The sequence below is a fragment of the Bufo gargarizans genome, chromosome 4 (assembly GCF_014858855.1).
Source record: "Bufo gargarizans isolate SCDJY-AF-19 chromosome 4, ASM1485885v1, whole genome shotgun sequence".
NCBI classification, from domain to species: domain Eukaryota; kingdom Metazoa; phylum Chordata; class Amphibia; order Anura; family Bufonidae; genus Bufo; species Bufo gargarizans.
In genome coordinates this window covers 180,446,294-180,469,653 of record NC_058083.1, presented here as the reverse complement: position 1 = coordinate 180,469,653, position 23,360 = coordinate 180,446,294, and the positions used below count along the sequence as shown (strand labels likewise).

The window sequence follows — 23,360 nt, the reverse complement described above, 5'->3', positions numbered from 1 at the left end:
GATCGGCGATCCGGCGGCCAGTTCCGACAACGGAACTGCCCGCCGGATCACACTGCCGTAAGTGTGAAAGTAGCCTTAGCTGAAAGGGATGTAAAGTCAGATAAAAGTGCCTAACCATGCAGAAATAGTTAGCATCCAGTCGGATCCACTGTGATAGATTTGGTGGCTCTTTAGTTAACACTGTCTATATTTTCAACAGGATCAGTAAATCTGCGCCAATGTTTGAAACTTATTGTGTTGGCTTCAGAATGGCAGGTCTGTACTCAGTAGCCCCCTTACTTCTAATTGCTGTACAGAGCATTCTGGAGCAGATCTAGGAATCTCACCACAAGTTCTATTCAGTCTGTCTTTACAGATCAGAATAGCCATTTTATTGATGGAGGTGAGAAAAAATTGAATGGTAACAGAAGGTATTCATTTTTAATAGATCTGTTCTTTGCGGACAGAGAAACATGGTCTTGTGAATAAGCTCGTCATGGAAGCTTCACTACGTTGCGCAGAGATTGCCCAAGCAGACGTGCGCTGCATGCCCTACCTATGTGGACAGATTATTGATCCAGTCATTGAGATTTACTGTTTAGACTGATAACTTGCATAAAATGTTGTCATTATGATAATGGATGCACTTTGGCACTGACATTGCATACTACACTGGTAAGTAAGACAGTAAAATATTTGCTGACTTGCAGAGCTTTATCTCTTTTAGGGTTAAAGGGTTTCTGTCACCAGAATTAACCCTATTAAACTACCTGACATAAGCGATGTGCTAATGTCAGCTTGTCAGCTGAAGCTAACTAGCCTATTCCTACTTTTATCTATGGCCCCGTTACTCCATTAGGCCTCATGCACACGACCGTTTTTTTTTTAAGGTCCGCAAAAACGTGGTCCGTAGGTCCGTGATCCGTGACCGTTTTTTCGTCCGTGGGTCTTCCTTGATTTTTGGAGGATCCACGAACATGAAAAATGGAAAAAAAAATCTAAGTCAAGTTTGCCATTGAAATGATAGGAAAAAGCGGACACGGATCATGGACACGGATCACGGACGCGGATGAGAATCTTGTGTGCATCCGTGTTTTTTCACGGACCCATTGACTTGAATGGGTCCGTGAACCGTTGGCCGTGAAAAAAATAGGACAGGTCATATTTTTTTCACGCCCAGGAAAAACGGATCACGGATGCGGCTGCCAAACGGTGCATTTTCCGATTTTTCCACAGACCCAAAGTCAAAAACGGAAAACGGCACAACAGCCACGGATGCACACAACGGTCGTGTGCATGAGGCCTAAATGTAACTTTTCTAAAATGCAAATTAGCCTCTAGGAGCAGGGGGGGGGGGGGGACGTTGCTCCTGCTCCTAGAGGCTCCGTTCTCCCACCTCTGTCACCTCCCTCCAAGTCTTGATTGACAGGTCCAGGCAGCGTTCGAATCCTTCTGCCGGACCTAAGTGCATAGTAAATCTCGCACCTGCGCCGTGCAGTATTCAGCTCAGGCATAGTGAAGGAAGGACGCTCACTGGCTACCGACTTCCTTACTGCGCCTGCGCTGAATACTGAACGGCATAGATAAAACTAGGAATAGGCTAGTTAGGTTCAGCTGACATTAGCACATTGCTAATGTCAGCTAGTTTAATTTAGTTATTTCTGGTGACAGAAACCCTTTAACACACAGCAGTTTATGGGAAAAAAACTACTGCAATGTTTATGCAGTTCTTTAAACTAATGCCAGAAGTGGATTCAAAAGAATGAAAAATATAAAGGAAAGACTTATCTTTTCTGCTGAATCCACTTCCGGCTCATGGTCAGTAACTGCAGTGTCCTTTTTGTAAAACACACTATGTGAGACCGCCCTAACATCATCACTCTATGAACTCTCAGTTAAAAGTAAATTTGAAATATGCAAAAGCAAAAAGAATTATTTTCGAATGTTACTTATAGCAACCAGATTCCAACTGTTGTTGGAGGAGAGATAATGACAGCCGTAACCTGATTACCATTGGCATCATCACTGTCATATAAAATGTTCTAAAATATTACTATATAGGCCACTATGTATTTGGAGAAGCCATACACTGACCTTGTAGTTACCATTAGGAATTATGCACACGACCCTATCCGTTTTGCTGTCCACAAATTGTGGATCCGCAAAGTACAGATACCGGCCGTGTGCATCCCGCATTTTCCCTTCCGTGAGTCCCACAGTATGTTTCAAATGCCTATTCTTGTCTGCAAAAGTACAAGAGTAGGACAAGTTTTATATATATATTTTTTTATTTGTGGGGACATAGGGATGCGGACAGTATAAGGTGTACTGGTTGCATCTTTTGCGGCCCCGTTGAAATGAACGGGTCTGCATCAAATCCACAAAAAATGCAGATCGGATGCGGACGGAAACTACGGTGGTGTGAATGAGGCCTTAGAATAAGACTATTATGCCTTACCTTTTGTGGTGCATTGATAACTCCAATACCATATCCATATTGTAGAGATCCCAGCACAGCCGTGAACACAGCAAAAATTAGGGTTCCCGTCAGGTTCTAGAAGTGATAAAGAACAGACATAGCAGCATTGGTTACACATTGTTTAATCAATTGCTAATTTCCTTAAAGGGGTTTTGTTACTTCAGCAAATAACATTTATCAGGTAGAGAAAGTTACAATACAAAGCACTTACTAATGTATTGTTATTATCCATATTGCTTCATTTTCTGGCTGGATTCATACACTACGTTTCCATGGTTATGACCACCCTGCAATCCATCCGCAGTGGCCGTGCATCAGCCTATGTGCACTCCCGTGGTCCTGACCACCAGAGAGGTCAGTATTTTTTCCTATAGTGTGCAAGCACAGCCACCGCTGATGGATTACAGGGTGGTTGTAACCATGGAAACAAGCAGTGTATAATGCAATGGAAAAATGAATCAAGCCAGGAAAGGAAGCAATATAGATAATAACAATACATTAGTAAGTGGCTTGTATTGACTTTCTCTGCATAATAAATGCCATTTTCTGAAGTGACACAACCCCTTAAAAGGCCCCCATTGCACAGGTCAATTATCGCAAATGAAACATTTATTCCCAATAATTGCTTGCTTGTTAGAGAAGATGAGAGCTACATTTACATGTAACCATTATCTCCATTGTATGAAGATGATCGATCGCTACTGTGATTGCTCGTCCCAATATAGATTCATTGTTTTTGAATGGCGTAACTCTGTTTACACAGAACGATCTACTGTCCAGAGACAAAGATGTCCATTGTATGTCCTTTGTTTTGATCCAACCCTTGTACCTTGTACCAGAACTGTGCAATGCAAACAAAGATCTTACTGAGGCCAAACACCTGATCATGAACAATCAAACTAAGGGTCCATTCACACGTCCGTTGTTTCTTTCCTGATCTGTTCCGTTTTTTGCTGAACAGATCTGGACCAGATCTGGACCCATTCATTTTCAATGGGTCCTGAAAAAAATTCTGACATTGTGCTGTCCGTTTTTTTTCAGGACCCATTGAAAATGAATGGGTCCAGATCTGGTCCAGATCTGTTCAGCAAAAAACGGAACAGATCAGGAAACAAACAACGGACGTGTGAATGGACCCTTACGCTGGGTTCAGACCTGAGCGTTCTGAAACGAGCGCTCTGTATGTGCGATTGTACGGGCGTTTACAATCGCGCATACAGAGACTGGCGTTCACACATTGTCGCGCGTTCCCGAATTTCTATGTGCGGGAACGCGCGACAAACGCCCAAAAAAAAGCTCAAGCACTTGTTTGAGCGTCGGGCGTTTTACAGCGCGATCGTACGCGCTGTAAAACGCCCAGGTGAGAACCATTCCCATAGGGAATCATTGGTTCTTGCCTGTTGTGCGTTTTACAGCACGTAGGAACGCGCTGTAAAACGCTCAGGTGTGAACCCAGCGTTAGGCTACTTTCGCACTAGTGTTTTTGCTGGAAGCAAAAATGCTTCCGTTACTGATAATACAACCGTCTGCATCCGTAATGAAGGGATCCGGTTGTATTATCTTTAAAATAGCAATGATGGATCTGTCATGAACACCATTATAAGTCAATGGAGGACAGCTCCGTTTTCTATTGCGTCAGAGAAAACGGATCCGGCACCAATGACTTTTGCTCCGCATCCCATGATGGAAAGAAAACCACAGCTTGCTGCTGTTTGCTCTCCGGTATGGGAACGCAACCAAACGGAACGGAATGCATTTTGGAGCATTCTGTTCTGTTCAGTTTTGTCCCCATAAAGTGTTTTTCTCTATTATTGAGATCCTCATGATAATTAAAAATGATTAAAAGTTAACAATTGCAAAATATTTGAAAAGCAAAATTTTAGTGGCTCATCAGTCGCAAAATATTGAGTTTAAGGATAGAATCACTGTGTTGCAGCCATCATTAGTACCAAGGCAGAACCTGCTGTCATCACTGACACTACTGTTCGCCATTGATGGCTACATCATAGTTCACAGACGTGCTGGAGAGCACCTACCGCCATCATGAATACTGCAGAGAAAAAGGACCGATACCAGGTGTCATGGTGTGGGGCACCATGATCGTTCCTATCTGGTACTTGTACGGGGAACATTTACCAGCCTTCAGTATGTCCAGAACATCATGGAACTAGTCCTACTGCCTTTTTTGAGATATGGTGTTTCAACATGATAACACGTGTCCACACTCTGCCCAAGCTGGGGTGACAGATCTCCCATGCACAGCAGCCAACAACCACCTTGGATGAGCTACGGGTCCAAGATGAAAGAGATTGGAGTGACATACCACAGGAGGACATCCAGCATATATATGATTCCTATGACCAGAGTGGCAGCCTGTATCGCAGGAATGGGAGATGCCACCTAATATTAATGTGACCCTGCCTCAACCTTGTTGCATAACCCAAAATAAAGCATGCACCATGCCATGCATGTATGGCAATATACATTTTAGCTGCCACATACACGAGATCCAAGCAAGTATTAAAAGTATTTTATTCACAGAAAGTTCATCCAAGTGTAAACAATGAAAATACAATATGACGTGTTAGTACAGTCACTTGATTAGTATCGGATATTTCAGTCCCATTGGACCATCCTCAGCAGTAAGAAGCAGTCCCATTGGACCCTCCTCAAAACTTTTAAGTGCCATGGGATATTCTTTCTTTTTAAACAGTGGCATACATCATAGCCTCTCTGCGGAGGTATACACCACAAAATCATCCCAACATATACCTCAGACACACGGCTCGAAAGCATGTGTGCAGGGAACCTCTGCTAAATCTGCAGCAGACTAGACCCTGATCTTCTAGGAATGAAAAGGTAAGCTGGCACATAGCTAGATTTAGATGTACCTGTAATATTACCCCAGTTATACCAAGAAGCACTACTATAGCATTTCCTGAGCCCCACAACTTTCTCCCAGTTACAGCAAACCTGGTAGCAATCATTTACCTAATTTCATTATAATTTTTGTTTTGTCAACATTGACATATGTATTGTTAGAACATATTGGTGGTCATTTATTAAGACCAGCGTTTTAGACTCCAGTCTTAATAATCCCTGCGCCAGTCTAAATGTAAGCCAGCTTCCTAGCTGCCTTACATTTAGACCATTTCTACGCCCAAAACAGACATAGAAAATGATGACTAAGATGGGCCTGCCGGCCCGTCCCTTTCCCCGCCCACACCTTGCCCATGTTTTTAAAACCTGGCGCGAGCGGGAAAAAGATGCGAAATTGAGGCACAACTAACTGGTGCACCACAATCTGCACCTAAAATACACCTAATATAGGCGTATTTCAGAATAATAAATAACCCCCATTGTCTTTATTCCATATCTCTGTCCATACATTGATGGTCAAAAGGGTAACAATGTTTTGAATCTTTGACTTTCAGGCTCCATATTTCACCATCCACTACAGCTTTCAATGTGAGACTACCATCATTTTATAGACAATCATCTTGGCTATCTCATACATAAATTGGACTTGCAACTATTTAGCATATGATTAGTTATGCAGATTCTTGTCATGCAACTGCATTGTTACTGTTTTGCTCCTAAAGTTCTAAATTAAAATTTGTATTATTTTGTAAATCCACCTTTGGCTTTCAACACTGCCTGAATCCTTCTAGGCATGCTCTTGATCAGATACAAGCATGTCGCAACTGAAATCTGTTCCCAGGTCTCTTATACACGTTCCCAATGTTGGTGCATACTGATCAAGTCACTTGGGTATGAATACAGCTTTTTCTTCAACTCTATCCACAAGTGTTTGATTTGGTTGAAATCTGGGGACTGTGGGGGACAATCCAACACCTCTACTTCATTGTCATTGAACCATTTCTTCGCCAATCTTAACGTTTGTTTTGGGTTGTTGTCCTGCTGGAACACTATGTCGTCTTTTTCATACCCTTAGTACTTGAGTGTATGAAGTAACTTGTCTTGTAGGATACTCACATATAGCTTAGCATAGAGACCACTATCGATCCTAGACAAGTATCCAAAGCCTATGGCTGTGAAACAACCCCATGTCATCAAGCTTCCTCCACTGAATTTGACAGTTCCTTCAATTTCTCAATCCGTTAGCCCCCTTCTCCCTTGTTTCTTCCAGACCCATTTGTACCCATCAGAGCCCAGTCTATTGACTTTCGTCTCATGGCTCTAAATCACCAGTTTCCAATCTTCTACTGTCCACTGTAATTACTTTTTTGCAAACTCGAGTCACCACTTTTGATGATGATATTAAAGTTGAGGATTATTCACCTTTTTTCGGCCACTGTTCCAGACTTGTATAATGCAAGCCACACGGTGCTTGCATGGACGTCTGTGACCTCACTATATGAAGTAGATTGTAAGCCCTCTCTTCTTCTGTACCAGTCTGTAACTCGTCTTGTTCATGCTTGTTGTATTTGTATTGTATTATGTATGTGCACCCCTTATCATATGTACAAAGCCATGGAATGAATGGCGCTTTAATAATAAATATTAATATGAACCACCTTCAGTGCTGTGTTTGTCGCACCAAAACTGATAGACCTTGTGATGAGCCGACTTGACTCTGATATTTTGCCTGGACATCCACCTCTTGGCTTTGTAATGGATAGACAGACTTAATTTCGTATTCATCCAACTTTCATGGCACTCACATGGTGCAGTTTGGCAATTTCCTTGGCCGAGATACCGCTATCGATGAGCTGGATGATGCCGTTTCTCTTTTCTCTGAAAATCTTCTTCATGGCTGTCCCGGGATTTGAACCAGTGACCTTTCGCTTGGGAATCAACCTAATAACACACTGAGCTATTAGGGAATGTGAGAACAGTCTGTAATTTGTAGTATACAAGTAGAAAAAGATTGTTCCATCACCAGGAACAAAACAGTAACAATGCAGTTGCATGACAAGAATCTGCATAACTAATCATATGCTGAATAGTTGCAAGTCCGATTTATGTATGAGATAGCCAAGATGATTGTCTATAAAATAATGGTAGTCTCACATTCGAAGCTGTAGTAGATGGTGAGATATGGAGCCTTAAAGTCAAAAGTTCAAAACATTGTTACCCTTTTGATCGTCAGTGTATTTAGGGCTTATGCACAAAAAGTTGAGTACGTTTCTAAACACATTGCTATACTTAAAGTTGCAAGAGAAAGTAAGTGAACCCTTTGAAATCACCTGTATTTCTGCCTTGATTAATAATAAATGTGGTCTGATTATTATCTGAGTCACAATCATAGAGAAATACAATCTAAGGGGTCATGCACACGACTGTATGTATTTTGTGGTCTGCATTTTGCAGAACAGAACTGCTGGCCCTTCATAGAACAGTACTACCCTTGTCCGTAATGTGGACAATAATAGGACATGTTCTCTTTTAGTGCAGAACAGACATACGGAAACAGAATGCACACAGAGTAACTTCAGTTTTTTTTGCGGACCCATTGAAGTGAATGGAAAGTAGGAATCTCCCATTTAATTACCTTACCAACAGCTATTTGGCATAAGATTGTATAATGGTTGAACTATGCAATGATCCAAACAACTTTCAGAAGACATGTTAAAGAGATGCATGAGGCCCGAAAACACTAAAAAAGAATTGCTAAATGTTGGATGTACATCAATGCATGGTTAGACAAATTATCTACCAATGGAGAAAATTCTGGACTGTTGCTACTCTCCCTAGGTGTGGTCATCCTGTAAGGATCACCCCATTTATTTCTCAATCATGAAAGAGGTTTGCAAGGACTCTAGAGCAGGGGTAGGCAACCTCCGACACTCCAGCTGTTGAGAAACTACAACTCCCAACACGCATACTTGCTCTGCTCTTCTAAGAACTCAAATAGAAATGAATGGAGCATGCTGGGAATTGTAGTTTCACAACAGCTGGAGTGCCGAAGGTTGCTGATCCCTGCTCTAGAGTATCAGTAAAAGACATTCAGAAGTCTGTAAAAACTGCCAAAATATATATTCATGTGTTCACTATTAGAAAAACACTAAGCAAGAATAGTGTCTTTATAAATAAAGACACCAAAAGGAAGCCGTTTCTGTCCAAAAAAAATTGAGGCTCATCAGGAACTGAAACACATATGCAGGGAAGAATGGTGCAAAATTCCCCCTCAATGTTGTGTAAATGTTTTTAAATTCAAGGTGCACTTTTTCTCCCTGCATTGTGAATGTTTATGTGCTTAATAAAAACCATGAGCAGTACAACTGTTTGTGTGTTATTAGTTTAGTTAGATTGTGTTTGTCTATAACTGTGCATTAGATAACAATCAGACCCTATTTTAATACTATTCAAGGAAGAAGTCCTATTAATTCTAAAAGTTGAATTACTTTTTCTTGCAACTGTATCTTCCAGAGTCCCCACCTGAGTTCCATCCTGTATTGTAATCCAGTAGGATAAAAGAAAGACAGCACCATATCAGGAGATTACCTTTACTTTAGAGATGTACAGTAAACGCCCTTTGGAACAGGGTAATTATTGGGAATGGGTATTCATATGCTCGTTCCCGATAATTGCCCTATACACTCACCTAAAGAATTATTAGGAACACCTGTTCTATTTCTCATTAATGCGATTATCTAGTCAACCAATCACATGGCAGTTGCTTCAATGCATGTAGGGTTGTGGTCCTGGTCAAGACAATCTCCTGAACTCCAAACTGAATGTCAGAATGGGAAAGAAAGGTGATTTAAGCTATTTTGAGCATGGCATGTTTGTTGGTGCCAGACGGGCCGGTCTGAGTATTTCACAATCTGCTCAGTTACTGGGATTTTCACGCACAACCATTTCTAGGGTTTACAAAGAATGGTGTGAAAAGGGAAAAACATCCAGTATGCGGCAGTTCTGTGGGCGAAAATGCCTTGTTGATGCTAGAGGTCAGAGGAGAATGGGCCGACTGATTCAAGCTGATAGAAGAGCAACGTTGACTGAAATAACCACTCGTTACAACCGAGGTATGCAGCAAAGCATTTGTGAAGCCACAACACGCACAACCTTGGGGCGGATGGGCTACAACAGCAGAAGACCCCACGGGTACCACTCATCTCCACAAAAAATAGCAAAAAGAGGCTACAATTTGCACAAGCTCACCAAAATTGGACTGTTGAATACTGGAAAAATGTTGCCTGGTCTGATGAGTCTCGATTTCTGTTGAGACATTCAATTAGTAGAGTCCGAATTCGGCGTAAACAGAATGAGAACATGTATCCATCATGCCTTGTTACCACTGTGCAGGCTGGTGGTGGTGGTATAACGGTGTGGGAGATGTTTTCTGGGCACACATTAGGCCCCTTAGTGCCAATTGGCCATCGTTTAAATGCCACGGGCTACCTGAGCATTTTTTCTGACCATGTCCATCCCTTCATGACCACTATATACCCATCCTCTGATGGCTACTTCCAGCAGGATAATGCACCATGTCACAAAGCTCTAATAATTTCAAATTGGTTTCTTGAACATGACAATGAGTTCACTGTACTAAAATGGCCCCCACAGTCACCAGATCTCAACCCAATAGAGCATCTTTGGGATGTGGTGGAACGGGAGCTTCGTGCCCTGGATGTACATCCCTCAAATCTCCATCAACTGCAAGATGCTATCCTATCAATATGGGCCAACATTTCTTAAGAATGCTATCAGCACCATGTTAAATCAATGCCACGTAGAATTAAGGCAGTTCTGAAGGCAAAAGGGGGTCCAACACCGTATTAGTATGGTGTTCCTAATAATTCTTTAGGTGAGTGTATATAGATGCTGATGATCACCCAACAAAAAAGCGAACACTCAATCTGCTGCCCTCAAACATCATTGTTTGAGGGCAGCAGATTGTTGTCTATATGAATATGCGGTCCAATGTAAAGGTGCTGCCGATCAATCAACTATCAAACACTTGTCCATCACGTAATCCCATCTTTTATTTGGCACACAAAATAATTCTTTGTGGACAGCAGTTCGTGCTTTATAAACATAATTGAGCTGCCAAAAAAGAATGACCCTGTCTGGGGATGATCAATCGCAGTCACTATTGTTTGCCCTCATGCAGACGGGATGATTGCACCATATCAGCTCAACTCTTCTGCAGATACACAATCGGGAACAAGCTGTTTATTCCTGATCATTGCCAGTGCATTGAATGAATTGAAATTACGCCATATTTAAAGGCAAAGTAACTGACCATGTTGCCTGTACAAGTAAAGACCCCTTCCTTATCACTTATTTTATAAATGACAACTCCTCTTGACACTTTAAAATGACACCCACAGTAGTTGTCACTACTTTGACCAATCCTTTCAGTCCACAGTCACAAAGCTCTATTTTCACCTATTTGAAGCCAGAATTTGATGATATGTGCTCACAAACTCCATCCTTATTCTACTAAGCAAGCAAGAGCTGTTGGGGTGATATCCGAACTACAAGAATGATCAAAACTGGTCTTATACTCGTATTAATATCATTCTCATCACTTTCTGTAAAGCGGACATTATCATTGAAAGCAGGATTTGCTACTTCTTCAAATTTGACACGTCAGTTCTCTAGATATAAAAAAATCCTCATACTCTCCAAAATAATGGAAACCAGCAGAAACTACAGGTCCATGTTGCTTTTCTTGGGCCTCTTTCACACGAGCGATACAGAAAAAACTGCTGGTTTTGCAGGTAAGTTCAGTCAGTTTTGTCTGCGATTGCGTTCAGTGTTTCCGTTTTTCTGCACGGGTGCAAATCAGTTTGTCGATGCGTTTTTCACGTGCGTGAAAAAAAACTGAAGATGAACAATCTATGTCTCCTAACACCCATCAGTGAAAAAAGCATTGCATCTGGATGCATTCCGATTTTCACGAAAGCCCCATTCACTTCTATGGAACCAGGGCTGCGGGAAAAACACAGAATGTAGAACGTTTCTGAACGCAGAAATGATGCGTGAGCTAACCCAAATGGGCAATCTACCATGCACATATAATGATTGAAATTCATTAAACATGGGCCTAAGGTGCCAGAAGGGGCAACAATACAGACTGGGGAGGTAGCAGCCATATCCCAAAATGCGTTTTGCCTTTAGTTGCCCCCAGGAAGAAGTCAGACAAAACGCCCATCTGGGTATGGCTGCTACCTTCCCAATCAGTATTGTTGCTCCTTCTGGCACCTTAGGCCCATGTTTAATGATTTTTAATCACTATATGTGCATGTTAGATTGCCCATTTGGATTAGCTCATTATTATATGGCTATTATATGGGGTTGAACATGGGTGCCTTTGGGAACAGTGATGGCCAGTTCGCCGTGTTTGTCAGTGAACACATGCGAGCTGCCTTTTTAACTCACAAGTCCGGCTATGCACAGGTAATAGGACATGTTTTATCTTTGAACGGAACATAAATACGGAAACGGAATGCATACGGAGTACATTCCGGTTTTTTTGGGCAGACCCATTGAAATGAATGGTTTCGTATACAGACCGTATACAGAACGCAAAAAACTGAATGTACTTGTGAGTTAAGATGGCAGCTCGCATGTGTTCGCAGGTGAACACGGCAAACTAGCCATCTCTGTTTGGGAATGGCTATTTTTGCTTTCTACTATATATATATAGACCTCTGAGGTTATAGCAGTGAGATGCCTGGAGGCTGACTGGGTCATACAATCACTGTTAGGGCTCATGCACACGACCGTATGTATACTGCAGTACGCAAAACATGGGATCTGCAAGAAATACAGATGACGTCCGTGAGACATCTGTATTGCATCCGTTTTTTTTGCTAGTCTGTTGTAACAATGCCTATCATTGTCCGCAAAATGGACAAGAATAGGACATGTTCTACAATTATTTTTTTTAGGGGGACTACGGAATAGACATAGGCATTTATTGCAGACCCGTTGAAACGAACGGGTCCACCTCCTATCCGCAAAAAATAACGGAACGGACACTGAAAAAAAATACTTTTGTGTGCATGAGCCCTTAGTAAGTTTGATTTGTTCCGCTGTATGTGATTTTAAAATAATTATGAATTAATAAAGATTTTTTTCATGTTTTTATAAGTGATGTGTGGCGGGTTCTTCTTTTCGGGGATGATAGGTGTTTATATGCCTTCTATATTATGATAGGTTGAGTTTTCGGAATGAAAGCTACTAGCACAGGTATACACAGTTCATGAGTGAGCCAATACATAGTATAACCCGGAGAGTGCAGCTGTGTGTGGAAGTCTGCTGGGTCATAAACCTGCTTGTGTCATTAGAAATAGTGCTTATCCAGGGAAATGTGCGCCAGAGGCCTGGCAGCTGTTCAGAGCAGGGGTCAGTGTGATACAGGTGCCTCCCTCCTGTTAAACGTGTGCCTATAGAGTAGTAATATGCAAGTCAATTAAATATCTCATACTCTTCCTGGGCCGATAATCATTAGCTTGGTGAATTTCGTCACTTACTGATAGCAGCACTTATAAAGTTAAGATGAAAAAAAACATTGCTCAGTCGACTCACTGGAGTCTGGAGGGATTTACATTGCAAATATACAGCACTCGTATAGATATGCATGTGTAAACATAGTGCTACAAGTCAGTGGGAAAATGCAAACGTCTAGCACTCAGCATGACGAGAAACCTTCATTTTCGGATTTGCCTAACTTTAGAGCTTATTACCATTACACAGCTAATATAATTAAATGTCTGCAGCAGAGATACAGGGACATCTGGGTGGTGGGGGGCCTTATTGCTTGCCTACAGAATGACTGCATTGTTCATAGGTGCATGGGTTATCCCTGCAAAGAAATAGTTGCAAAATGTGCCCATAATAACACAGAGCCGCACAAGGGGGCAGATTTTTTTTATGTCAACCAAACAGAGGGATTTGTTATAAAAATAAAAAATAAACTCTTATTCTGTTGAGGGTAGATGATGATGGTGGTGATAGTAAAACATATATTATATTAGATACTTTTACTTTGTGGTGTGCTATTATTCCTGATACGGGTGGTGGATATTACAGTACTTGACACAATAGTTAATATAAATAAAGGTCTATCAAACTATGAATTATGCACCTCCAATAATGGGCCTGCACTAAGCATTTACACTGATAAAAGGGGCCATGGTTGTAGCTTCTGCTCCTGTGCTTATATGCTTCTACAATATTAGCTATGTATGTACTTAGAGAGAGTGGACTATAGAAGCACCTCAGTTACAGGTGTTGCTTAGGATCTAAATGCAATTTGGTTTCAGAGTTTTTATAAGTATAGACATTAAAATATAGATGTATTTGCCATTAATGTGTAATATATATATATATATATATATATATATATATATATATGTATATATTATATATACATACACACACACTACTACCACACACAGATACTGTATATAGACATACAATTGTACATATATATATACCAGTACATTACTACTACACACTTACATATTATAAATACATTACTATAGCACACACACGTACACAATACTATTACACATACACACACACACACATATATACATTACTAATACACACACATATATATTACTGTTGCACACACACTCTTGTAGCTTTCGCTTTAACAGTACTATGTACGTATGGAGTACAATACCTTCTGCTCTTGCATTTTCCTGTCCATTGTCGCCTTGTCCTGTGAGCTCCAGGGGACTGAGTGTTGTCACTGACCTGTTATAAAGGTATCATGGAGGGAAGTCTTAGGGGAGGGGAGCTGCTAACAAGCTAAAAAAAAACAACCAGTTGTGAAAATAGGGGCAAAGGGCCATCTGACTTTCCTTAATGAGGATTCGCTCTGGCTTTAAGAATCCAGAGTCTGCATTTTGCAAAAAATGTACACAGATAGCATTTCCTATGAGAGCACAATCCCAGGCATTTATTGCAATGTCTATGTAATGTCAATAAGTATTATTGTGACAATTAGGGTCTATTCACACGTCTGCAAATAGGTCCGCATCATTTCCGCAATTTTGCGGAATGGGTGCGGATCCATTCATTTTGTATGGGGACGGAATGGATGCGGACAGTACACAGTGTGCAGTCCGCATCTGCATTAGCGGAGCGCGGCCCCGATCTTCGGGTCAGCAGCTCCGCAAAAGATAGAACATGTCCTATTCTTGTCCGCAGCTGCGGACAAGAATAGGCATTTCTATAGGGGTGCCGGGCGGGTGTGTTGCGGATCCGCATTTTGGGGGTCCGCAACACACCACGGACGTGTGAATGGAGCCTTAGCCCAAGACAATGCTATCTAAGCGTAAAGATTATACCCAGTAGTGACAATCTCACAACTGCAGTACAGCTTTTGAGCTGGATAGTCTCTTTAATGGGAATCTAGAGGCCACCCATTTACAGTAAATTCCATTGATTAAAATGTACTGGTTTAACAGGCTGTATTTATCTCACAAAGTGATCGATCACCACCAAACGATATCGGCAGAATCAGCTCACAATAGAATGTGTATGGCGGCATACTGACTAGGCTCGGACTGACCCAGAGGTGAACAGGTGAATTACCCAGGTGGCTAAGATGACTTCTAAGTACAGAGTCAGGCTAGCCTGTGTCCTCTTCCCCAGGGACTTGCCCTCTCAGAGTCAATGTAGGGGCCCCATAATCATCCTGTATCATCTTACTGCTGCTGCCACATTGTCAGCCGGCAGTATTTTAGTAGGTGGGCCATAATGACCCCAGTCCGACATTGATATTGACTCTCCCCAACACAAAAGTTGGGGGAAAGAAGGTGCACTACTGATTTTACTATATAGGTACCGCTGAAGTCCAAAGCAATACACTGCAATCTTGTGGACTGCAGTTGACAGCTATATCTCCCAACTCCTCCATACACATTTGGCTTGGACGAACGTGTATGTGTAGTCAGTTGGGATAGGGGAGAAAGCTGCTACCAGACTCTTCTGACGACGGCTTATCTCCAGGGAGGACAAAAGGATCTGGTGAAATTAGATTATTGATAATGATTGATAATAAAAAGATAATGTTACCAGCAAGAGAGGATGGAAGTAGGTAGTGTATGTATCCTTCTGGGTGGAACATAATGATGTGAAAGATGAAAGGACATCGGGTTTTTAACACACAAATGAAGACTTTTTATAGCACACCTTCAGATGGTTTATCTTACACTGCCATGAGATATGCTTTGATGTACAAAGTTCTTGATGCTGGGTTCCCACTTACATTTTCTGCTCCATTTCTCTCAGTGGGAATAAAGCCCCTATTAGGCTGAAAATTTTTTGTCCCAGTTACCTTAAACATGGGTTCATAGGAACCCACATTCCCGATAGCTGGCCTGTATAATAGAGGAGTTGGTGAAAGAGCAAGGGCCCATTAGTTGGCCGATAGGCACCTTTCTTCAATGTGAGAGATCCATGATCGTTGGCAGCACATCTTTCTGTGTAATCAGGGACAACCTGCCGATAATCATTAGAACTGAATGAGGAACTATTGACTATGGAAGCAAATGTTCCTCTCACATTCCCTTTGGTCTGTGTAATAGGCCGGTGCAAATGTGGCCAATCGATGGCCACATTTGAATGATATTCACAGGCCTCATTCTGAAAGACTGGAAATAAGAAAATTGCTCCTTGCTGCCCTCCACTCGGATTGGTGCATGAATGGCTCAGAATGTCAGGCTAGTTTGGAATAGTCTATGAGAAGATAGACTTTGATACTATGTAGAAACCACAGTCCCTTTAAACAGCCACAGCTTGCTTTTTCCACCAGTATGCCTATTGACTTTGTTTTTTGGACAGGGACTTGTAACCTCAAAATTGACATTGTCGGCTTCTGTTTACTCCACATTTCATTTCACAGAGCAATATTCTGTATGTTTACAGATAATACATGTAAAAGGAAGATACCATTAATTTACATCGGTTCCATGTTTTTTTTCAGGGAAGCTGCTCAACCTGTTTTGTCCTACAAGGTAAAGAATGTATAATGATCACTTAGAAAAGAACAAAACAACCAAATATGTGACATCTTATAGAGAGTTCAGACGCAATAGGGAGTTTTCATGCCAGAGGTTAAGTAACAAAAGTCAAGGATTTAATTTACTCTTCTGATATACACTATTTACAAAAAGTTAGGGATATTTGGCTTTCGGGTGAAATTTATGGAAAAATGATCACGCGATATTATATCATGAAAGTAGGGCATTTAAGTAATTTAACTAGAAGCATACAATAATGATTTACTCATCTCAAACAATTTATTGAAACAAGAGCCAACAGCAGTGGTCGGTATACCCCCACAAAAATGTCAGTGTCTCAATAACTTGTCGTGTTGCCTTGAGCATCAATTAAAGCTTGACAACGACGTCTCATGCTATTGACAAGTCGACTTATTGTCTGCTGAGGCATGGCATCACAATCTTCTTTAAGGGGCAGCCCTCAGTTCACTGTGGCATTCATCATCTGGTTCTGCAGGGCATTGTTCACAATGAAGCGGTCATCAGTGTGGTATGTGGCCAAAGGACGTCCACTTCTATGCCTTTTGTGACTTTTTAAGTCGCTCTGTATCTCCGTTGCAACCTGCTGATGACACTCTGTAACACTCTGAGCTCAGTGGCCTTTTCTGTCTGAGAACATCCTGCTTGAAGCCCTGCAATGGCGAGGTACTGTTGATCAATTGTTAGGTGTCGTCTTGGTCTCATGATGTAAAAATGTGAACAGCATGATGAGGAGGCCTTTTTAAATAGCAATTCTAATTGAACCAGGAAAATTATTGGGCAATTCATGGATCAAACACCTGTTGTGAATTTTGCCATTAAGCTCCTTGTTAGAGAACAGCAAGTTGTGCAAAAAGTACTGAAACATTGAACAGTTGGACATGTGCATTAAAAAGTTTAGAGAAAAGGCGGTAGTTCGGGGCCAATGTATTGCACTGGCCTCGCGACTTGAAAAACCCCAGAACTTACGGCACAAATTACTGTGCTACAAACCCAACTAAGACATAGGCCGAGTCTTTCCCTTCTCCGGGAGCTTGTGGAGGCCCGCGCTAAACTAAAAGATGCCTCCATGCATACTGTGGAACCCATGCTGCTTTACTCCAAGCAGTGATATTGCGAAAAAGGAAATAAAGCCCACACTATCTTGGCCCGTCAATTATGGGATGCTGTCTCCAATTGTGCTCCCCAGGCGGGGAAAGACACAGCTGGCTGTCCCCAATACCACCTTGACGCGATTGCTCGATGGTTTCATGATTATTACTCTAAATTGTATAATCTTGCCGACAAACACCCCCCCTTCCCCGCATACGGAATTACTTAGCCTCTTGTAAATTGCCCAAGCTCTCTCCGAAGACAGTAGCCTCTCTGAATAGCCCCATATCAGCCGAGGAACTCAGGGATGTGATTATAACTCTCCTCCTAGGTAAATCTCCGGGACCTGACGGGTTCACAGACCTGTACTACAAAACTATTGAATCAGAGCTCCTGGCCTTACTCAACTCATCTCTACTACTGGGTTCTCCAATCTTGCCGTCTACTGTGTCATCCTATATTGTAGTCATCCACAAGACGGGCAAAGACCCTCAGGACTGCGCTAACTATAGACCGATCGCCCTTCCTAAACGCAGACCTGAAAATGTTCACAAGTATTCTCGCCACTGGCCTGAATATGGGGCTCCCCAGCCTGGTCCACAAGGACCAGTTGGGGTTTATCCCCTATGGACAAGGCGGAGATAACACTCGCTGGGTTGTTGACCTAATTGATGTGGCGATGCGTACCTCAACCCCCACAGTTATTTTGAGCCTTGAGGCAGAAAAGGCCTTCGACCGACTCGATTGGTCCTTCTTATTTGAAACCTTCCGAATCTTCGGTATCGCAGGACCCTTTCTGCAAGCCATCCTCACCCTCTACTCTGCCCCTTCGGCGCTTGTCAAGTTGCCCTTTAGCTCCTCTATTCCATTCAATATTTCTATTGGTACATGTCAGGGCTGCCCGCTCTGACCGCTTATTTTTGCATTGTGTATAGAACCCCTTGCAGCACACATACGACTGAACCCCGACATTCAGAGACTTAAAGTACAGGACAGGGAATTTAAGATCTACCTTTATGCGGCTGATGTCCTCCTCACCCTGACCAATCCCCACATTACACTGCCATACCTACAAAAAGTCTTAATTCACTACAGTGACCTTTTCGGATACAAGGTCAATACTTCTAAGTCAGAAGCCCTAACTATCTTTATACTCGCCAGTGATCTAACATTGCTCCAGAGCAATTTCTCCTATCAATGGTCATATGCCACACTGAAGTACCTAGGGGTTCATATTACTCCTACGTATGCCTCATTGTACTCCAGTAACTTCCCTCCCCTCTGCCGGGAACTTAATTTCCTCCTCACAAAATGGAAACCCCTATACATATCATTGCTAGGCCGCATAGCAGCGGTAAAGATGTCCCTCCTCCTAAAATTGCTTTATTACTTTGAGATGCTTTGTTAATTTAATTAAACTCCCTCAATATGACCAGTCTAGTATTTATGTACAAATATCGGGCCTTCACTCTAGAACAGGGGTTCTCAACCTCTTCTGGTCTGAGGGACACATTATTAGACTGAATTAATCCCATGGACCCAAATAAACATAAAGGGTTATTACCATCTGAGTCATTTATGGCATATTCAAAGCCTGTTAAGTGCCTGTTCCACTTCCAAGACGCGCACCTCTCAGGAGAATGGGATTCCCATTCTCCTTTATTTGCAATCCAGAAAGGAAGGGGCCATGCATGCATATCTGGTTCTCTTCCTTTCTAGTTTTTACTAGAAAGGAAGAGAACTACCCCCATAATCTACAATGAAGATAACCACACTCATGCATCTCCACCATATCTACTCCTTTCTGGTGAGTCATATTGGTCAGGAGCCCCCATTCTGGCAATATATGGTGTTCCGAAGATGGCCACACAGTGCACTGTTAGTACTTATCCATCCCTGTTACTGCACTACACATCTCTATTCTCTGACAAGAGAAACACGTGAGCAGCTACCAGATACAGACAAACATGTCAAAGATCTTATGGTTGGGGGCTGTACAGAATGGCATCATGGACCACATGTGGCCTCTGTGCACCTCTGCTATAGAGCATACAGCAGTGCAGTACATTAGTACTGTGTATAGATGAAACTTTGTAATATATCTTAGGGCAACTTTTCAACTTCCTCCCTTTTCAAGAATGAAGAAAGTGGGGAGGAACCATAATCTCTCTGCCATTGCCTGCAGATGAGACTCATGCTGTGAGAGGTGAAGGGGATGTAGTAGGTCATGTTACATTCTCTCTGCCACTGCCTGAAGGTGAGACTAGTGATGTCAGATGTGAAAAGGAAGTGGGGAGGTCATCTTACAGTCTCATTGCCACCAGCAGGAGGTGAAACTCATGCTGTGAGAGGTGAAGGGAAAGTGGGGAGGTCATGTATAGTCCCTCTGCCACCACCTGTAGTGAGACTCATGCTGTGAGAGGTAAAGGGGAAGTAGCAGGAAGGAGGAGGGAGATATCTGATTGGTTAGAACTCATATCACAAATGTGACACAAAGAAGAGCTCGTCCACTCAGATAAGTTAGTGTAGGTCACGTTTACACTGTAGTGTAGATTTCCCACAGAAGATCTGTGCATATTGGAAGAATGCTGTCATCTAGTAGTGAAATCTGCATGTTAATACGGTATATATTTAAATAGGAATTTCGGGGCACATTTATTAAGACTGGCGTTTTAGACACTGGTCTTAATAACCCCTATACCGCCGGAATTATAAAGAGGAGCCGGCCTCTACATAACTTCGGCGGATCCTCTGTCACTTCTAAATGTAAGACCGCTTCCTAGCTGTCTTACATTTAGACCATTTTCTATGCCTAAAACTGGCATAGAAAATGATAAATTTTCCCTGTCCATGCCACAACCACTTTTTTAGACCTGGCATGAGCATGGAGAAGTCGCAGATTGTGGTGCAATGGTTCTGCACCAGAAATACGCCTAATTTAGGCGTATTTCTGTTTGATAAATGACCTCCTTTAGGTGTAAACATAATGCTTGGTATATGAGACAGAAGAGCTGGGGAAGGTGTGCTTTCTATAATTATGTGGATAGAGATTTTGTTCCTCCAGCAACTGAGTGACTGATTGTACAAGAATAGTTGCTGGTTTCAGTCACTTTTCTCTTCAGTGTAATTATTAACGTACTGCAGTGTAAAACAACATACTGTATATACTGCATGGGAAACTGGAGGAGAATTCAGTGTCAGAGATAGGATCAGGAATGACTGTGCCATAGAAGATTTAGGTGGCTTCTGGTCTGCTCTCCATAATGTAGTTGAGCTATTTGCATTACTACAGTTCACAGAACCTTACATTGCTAGATAACAAGATGATTGTTGATAAGGAAGCGTTCCTTCCCGGCAAGCACCTGCAATCAATGAAGAAGACATCTCCTCCACAGTATGGGGAGGAGCGATTGCTAATGCCATCACTCATCCCCATACAGAATCATTGTTTGCCAGCAGCAGTTCATGATTAGACGAAATTATCTGCTGCTGGCAAACAATTATTTGGGTGACCGAACAAACTATCATATTACCCGATAAACAAGCGTTTTGGTCATTCATCGGGTAATCAGTAGCACCTTTACATCGGCAGAGTCTTCCTATGAACGCACGTTAGCGATTATCTGATGTTGGGCCAGTGTAAAAGGGTCTTTAGTACAATGGAAAGCACAAATGGTTATGACCTCGGAGCTTCCTACTTGGTAACAGCGAGATTTTTGCTGAACAGTTGCTCAATATTGATAATATAACCTTATAAAACCATCCTTAAAAGCATGTCTTTGTCTATATGCAAGTGTATATAAGCAAATATACAAGTGTCTCACCGTTTGGATGATACACATCAGTCCCAGAGAGTCACATGCCATTTGCTTTCGAGGCTTCAGCGCTCCCTCTCATACAGAGCGCCTCGTGACTCTCTATTCCTCCTCTTTAGCATCCAGAAGATTAAACGCTTGCTTCCTTAAGGCTAGGTTCACACCTGAGCGGTTTACAGCGTGTTCCTACGAGCTGTAAAACGCTCAACAGGCAAAAACCAATGTTTCCCTATGGGCATGGTTCTCACCTAAGCGTTTTACAGCGCGTATGAACGCGCTGTAAAACGCCCTACGCCCCAAGAAGTACAGGAGCTTCTTTGGGGCATATTGCCGCGCGTATTGTGGCAGTTTTTCATTGGATGCCTCTGTGGTTAATCACACAAACAAGCGTACTACGCGCGTTTCCAAAATACAAAAACGCCCCAAAATACTCCTCAATGAATCTAAAATATATATAAGTCTAATGTTTATCAGTACATTACAGAAAATAATGAACTTTATCACAATATACTAATTTTTTGAGAAGGACCTGTATATACACACACACCATATATTTAGATTATGACCAGGGGCAGATTGGGACCTCAAGGTGGCCCTGGAAAAAATCATAGAAGTGGCCCTATATTGTAGGCAGAGCCAAACTAGCAGAAGGTTTGGCCAAGCATAGTTCACAGGGTCTTGCAGGGCAATTTGTCATTTTTATTAATACCATTTTAATAATTTTTTCTTCTATAGCTTTAATTTTTTTCTTCCATTATGGAGCAATACAAGTTTTATAGAGAACAAATGATGCAGGACATTGCTATGGCATAGCAATACAAGTTTTTTCTAGTCCTAAAAGAAAAAATCTTGCTAAAAAGTGCCTGCGTCTTGTAGTCTGCAGTCAGGGTGATCCAGCAGTGCCAGACCTCCCTGACTGCTTCCTTAAATCATCCAGCAGGGGCTCATGCATCGCTGGGCTGGAATACCTGTTCACAGGGGCCAGAAGTTGGTTGACTCCATGCAACACAGATGTACAGCAGTTCTCAGAAACAGCGGTTATACAACTAAATATTAGTGATTCAAAGGAAAGCAAAATCTTTTTTCAGTTTATATAGTGAATGTTTGAGTTTGTAAAGAAGAATACAAACACTGCTATATTATTTTTTTTTGAACAGTCTAATATTGACTTTTCATAATTATTTTTAGAGGAATAACACAAATTTGATATATTTTTCTTCATGTTTTAATCTGGAATAGAATGTGTAGTGTTCCCAATGCGTTTGTGTGTATGGAAATAAAAGTTATTAGAAGGATTTTGAGCTTTGTTCATTTTTTTTTTTAACACACTGCTATTATTTTGAACACAACTGTATATAGTGACAATTGGATTATGTGATTTCCTCTTTCTCCATATAGGATGGCACACTTTTGAGGTTAACCCCTTGTAAATGGTTTAAGGTGCATTCACACAAGCGTATCTGTTTTGGGGGGCTGCCATTTGTGGATCTGCTAAACAAAGAAACTAGCCGTGTGCTTTCTGCATTTTGTGGATCAGAAAATCCTTCACTATGATAGAAATGCCTATTCTTGTCTGCAAAACATGGGGCCATGGAATGGACGTGTGGATGTGGACAGCAGATGCTGTCTGCATTTTTTGCGGCCCCATTGAAATAAATGGGCCTGAATCGGATCTGCAAAATTGTGGAAAGAAAAATACGGGCCCTGCTAGACGTTAGGGTTCCTGTTTTATTAGGGAGCTCTTTAGTGTGTCAGATCTTGGGCCTCTGTTAGGGTACTTTCACACTTCGGCAGAGTGATCCTGCAATCTGCATGCAAATGGACAGCATTTGTAGACGGATCCGGATGTCCGTTTGTCATACGGACAAAAAACTGATCAGTTCCTATTTTTTTCCACATTTTTAAAGGTCTGCGCATACGCAGACTGAAAGGACGGATCCAACATTGCGGTATTTTTAATGCCGGATCTGGCACTAATATATTCTTATGGAAAAAAATGCCAGGCAAGTGTTCAGTTTTTTT

The 23,360-nt window shown here is 41.8% G+C and overlaps 1 protein-coding gene across 1 annotated transcript in view; it reads right to left on the bottom strand.

Annotated features, from left to right (window-relative positions):
• The window catches only part of SLC2A2 (solute carrier family 2 member 2), a 59,770-nt gene extending 45,641 nt beyond the window's left edge, over positions 1-14,129 (bottom strand). Inside the window, exons 1-2 of the mRNA XM_044291762.1 lie at positions 14,067-14,129; positions 2,438-2,533 (exon numbers count right to left, since the gene is read on the bottom strand). Of these exons, the coding sequence (XP_044147697.1) occupies positions 2,438-2,533; positions 14,067-14,093 (123 nt within the window). The 5' untranslated portion in view covers positions 14,094-14,129. The remainder of the gene's footprint in view (positions 1-2,437; positions 2,534-14,066) is intronic.
• Between the last annotated feature and the right edge of the window lie 9,231 nt (positions 14,130-23,360).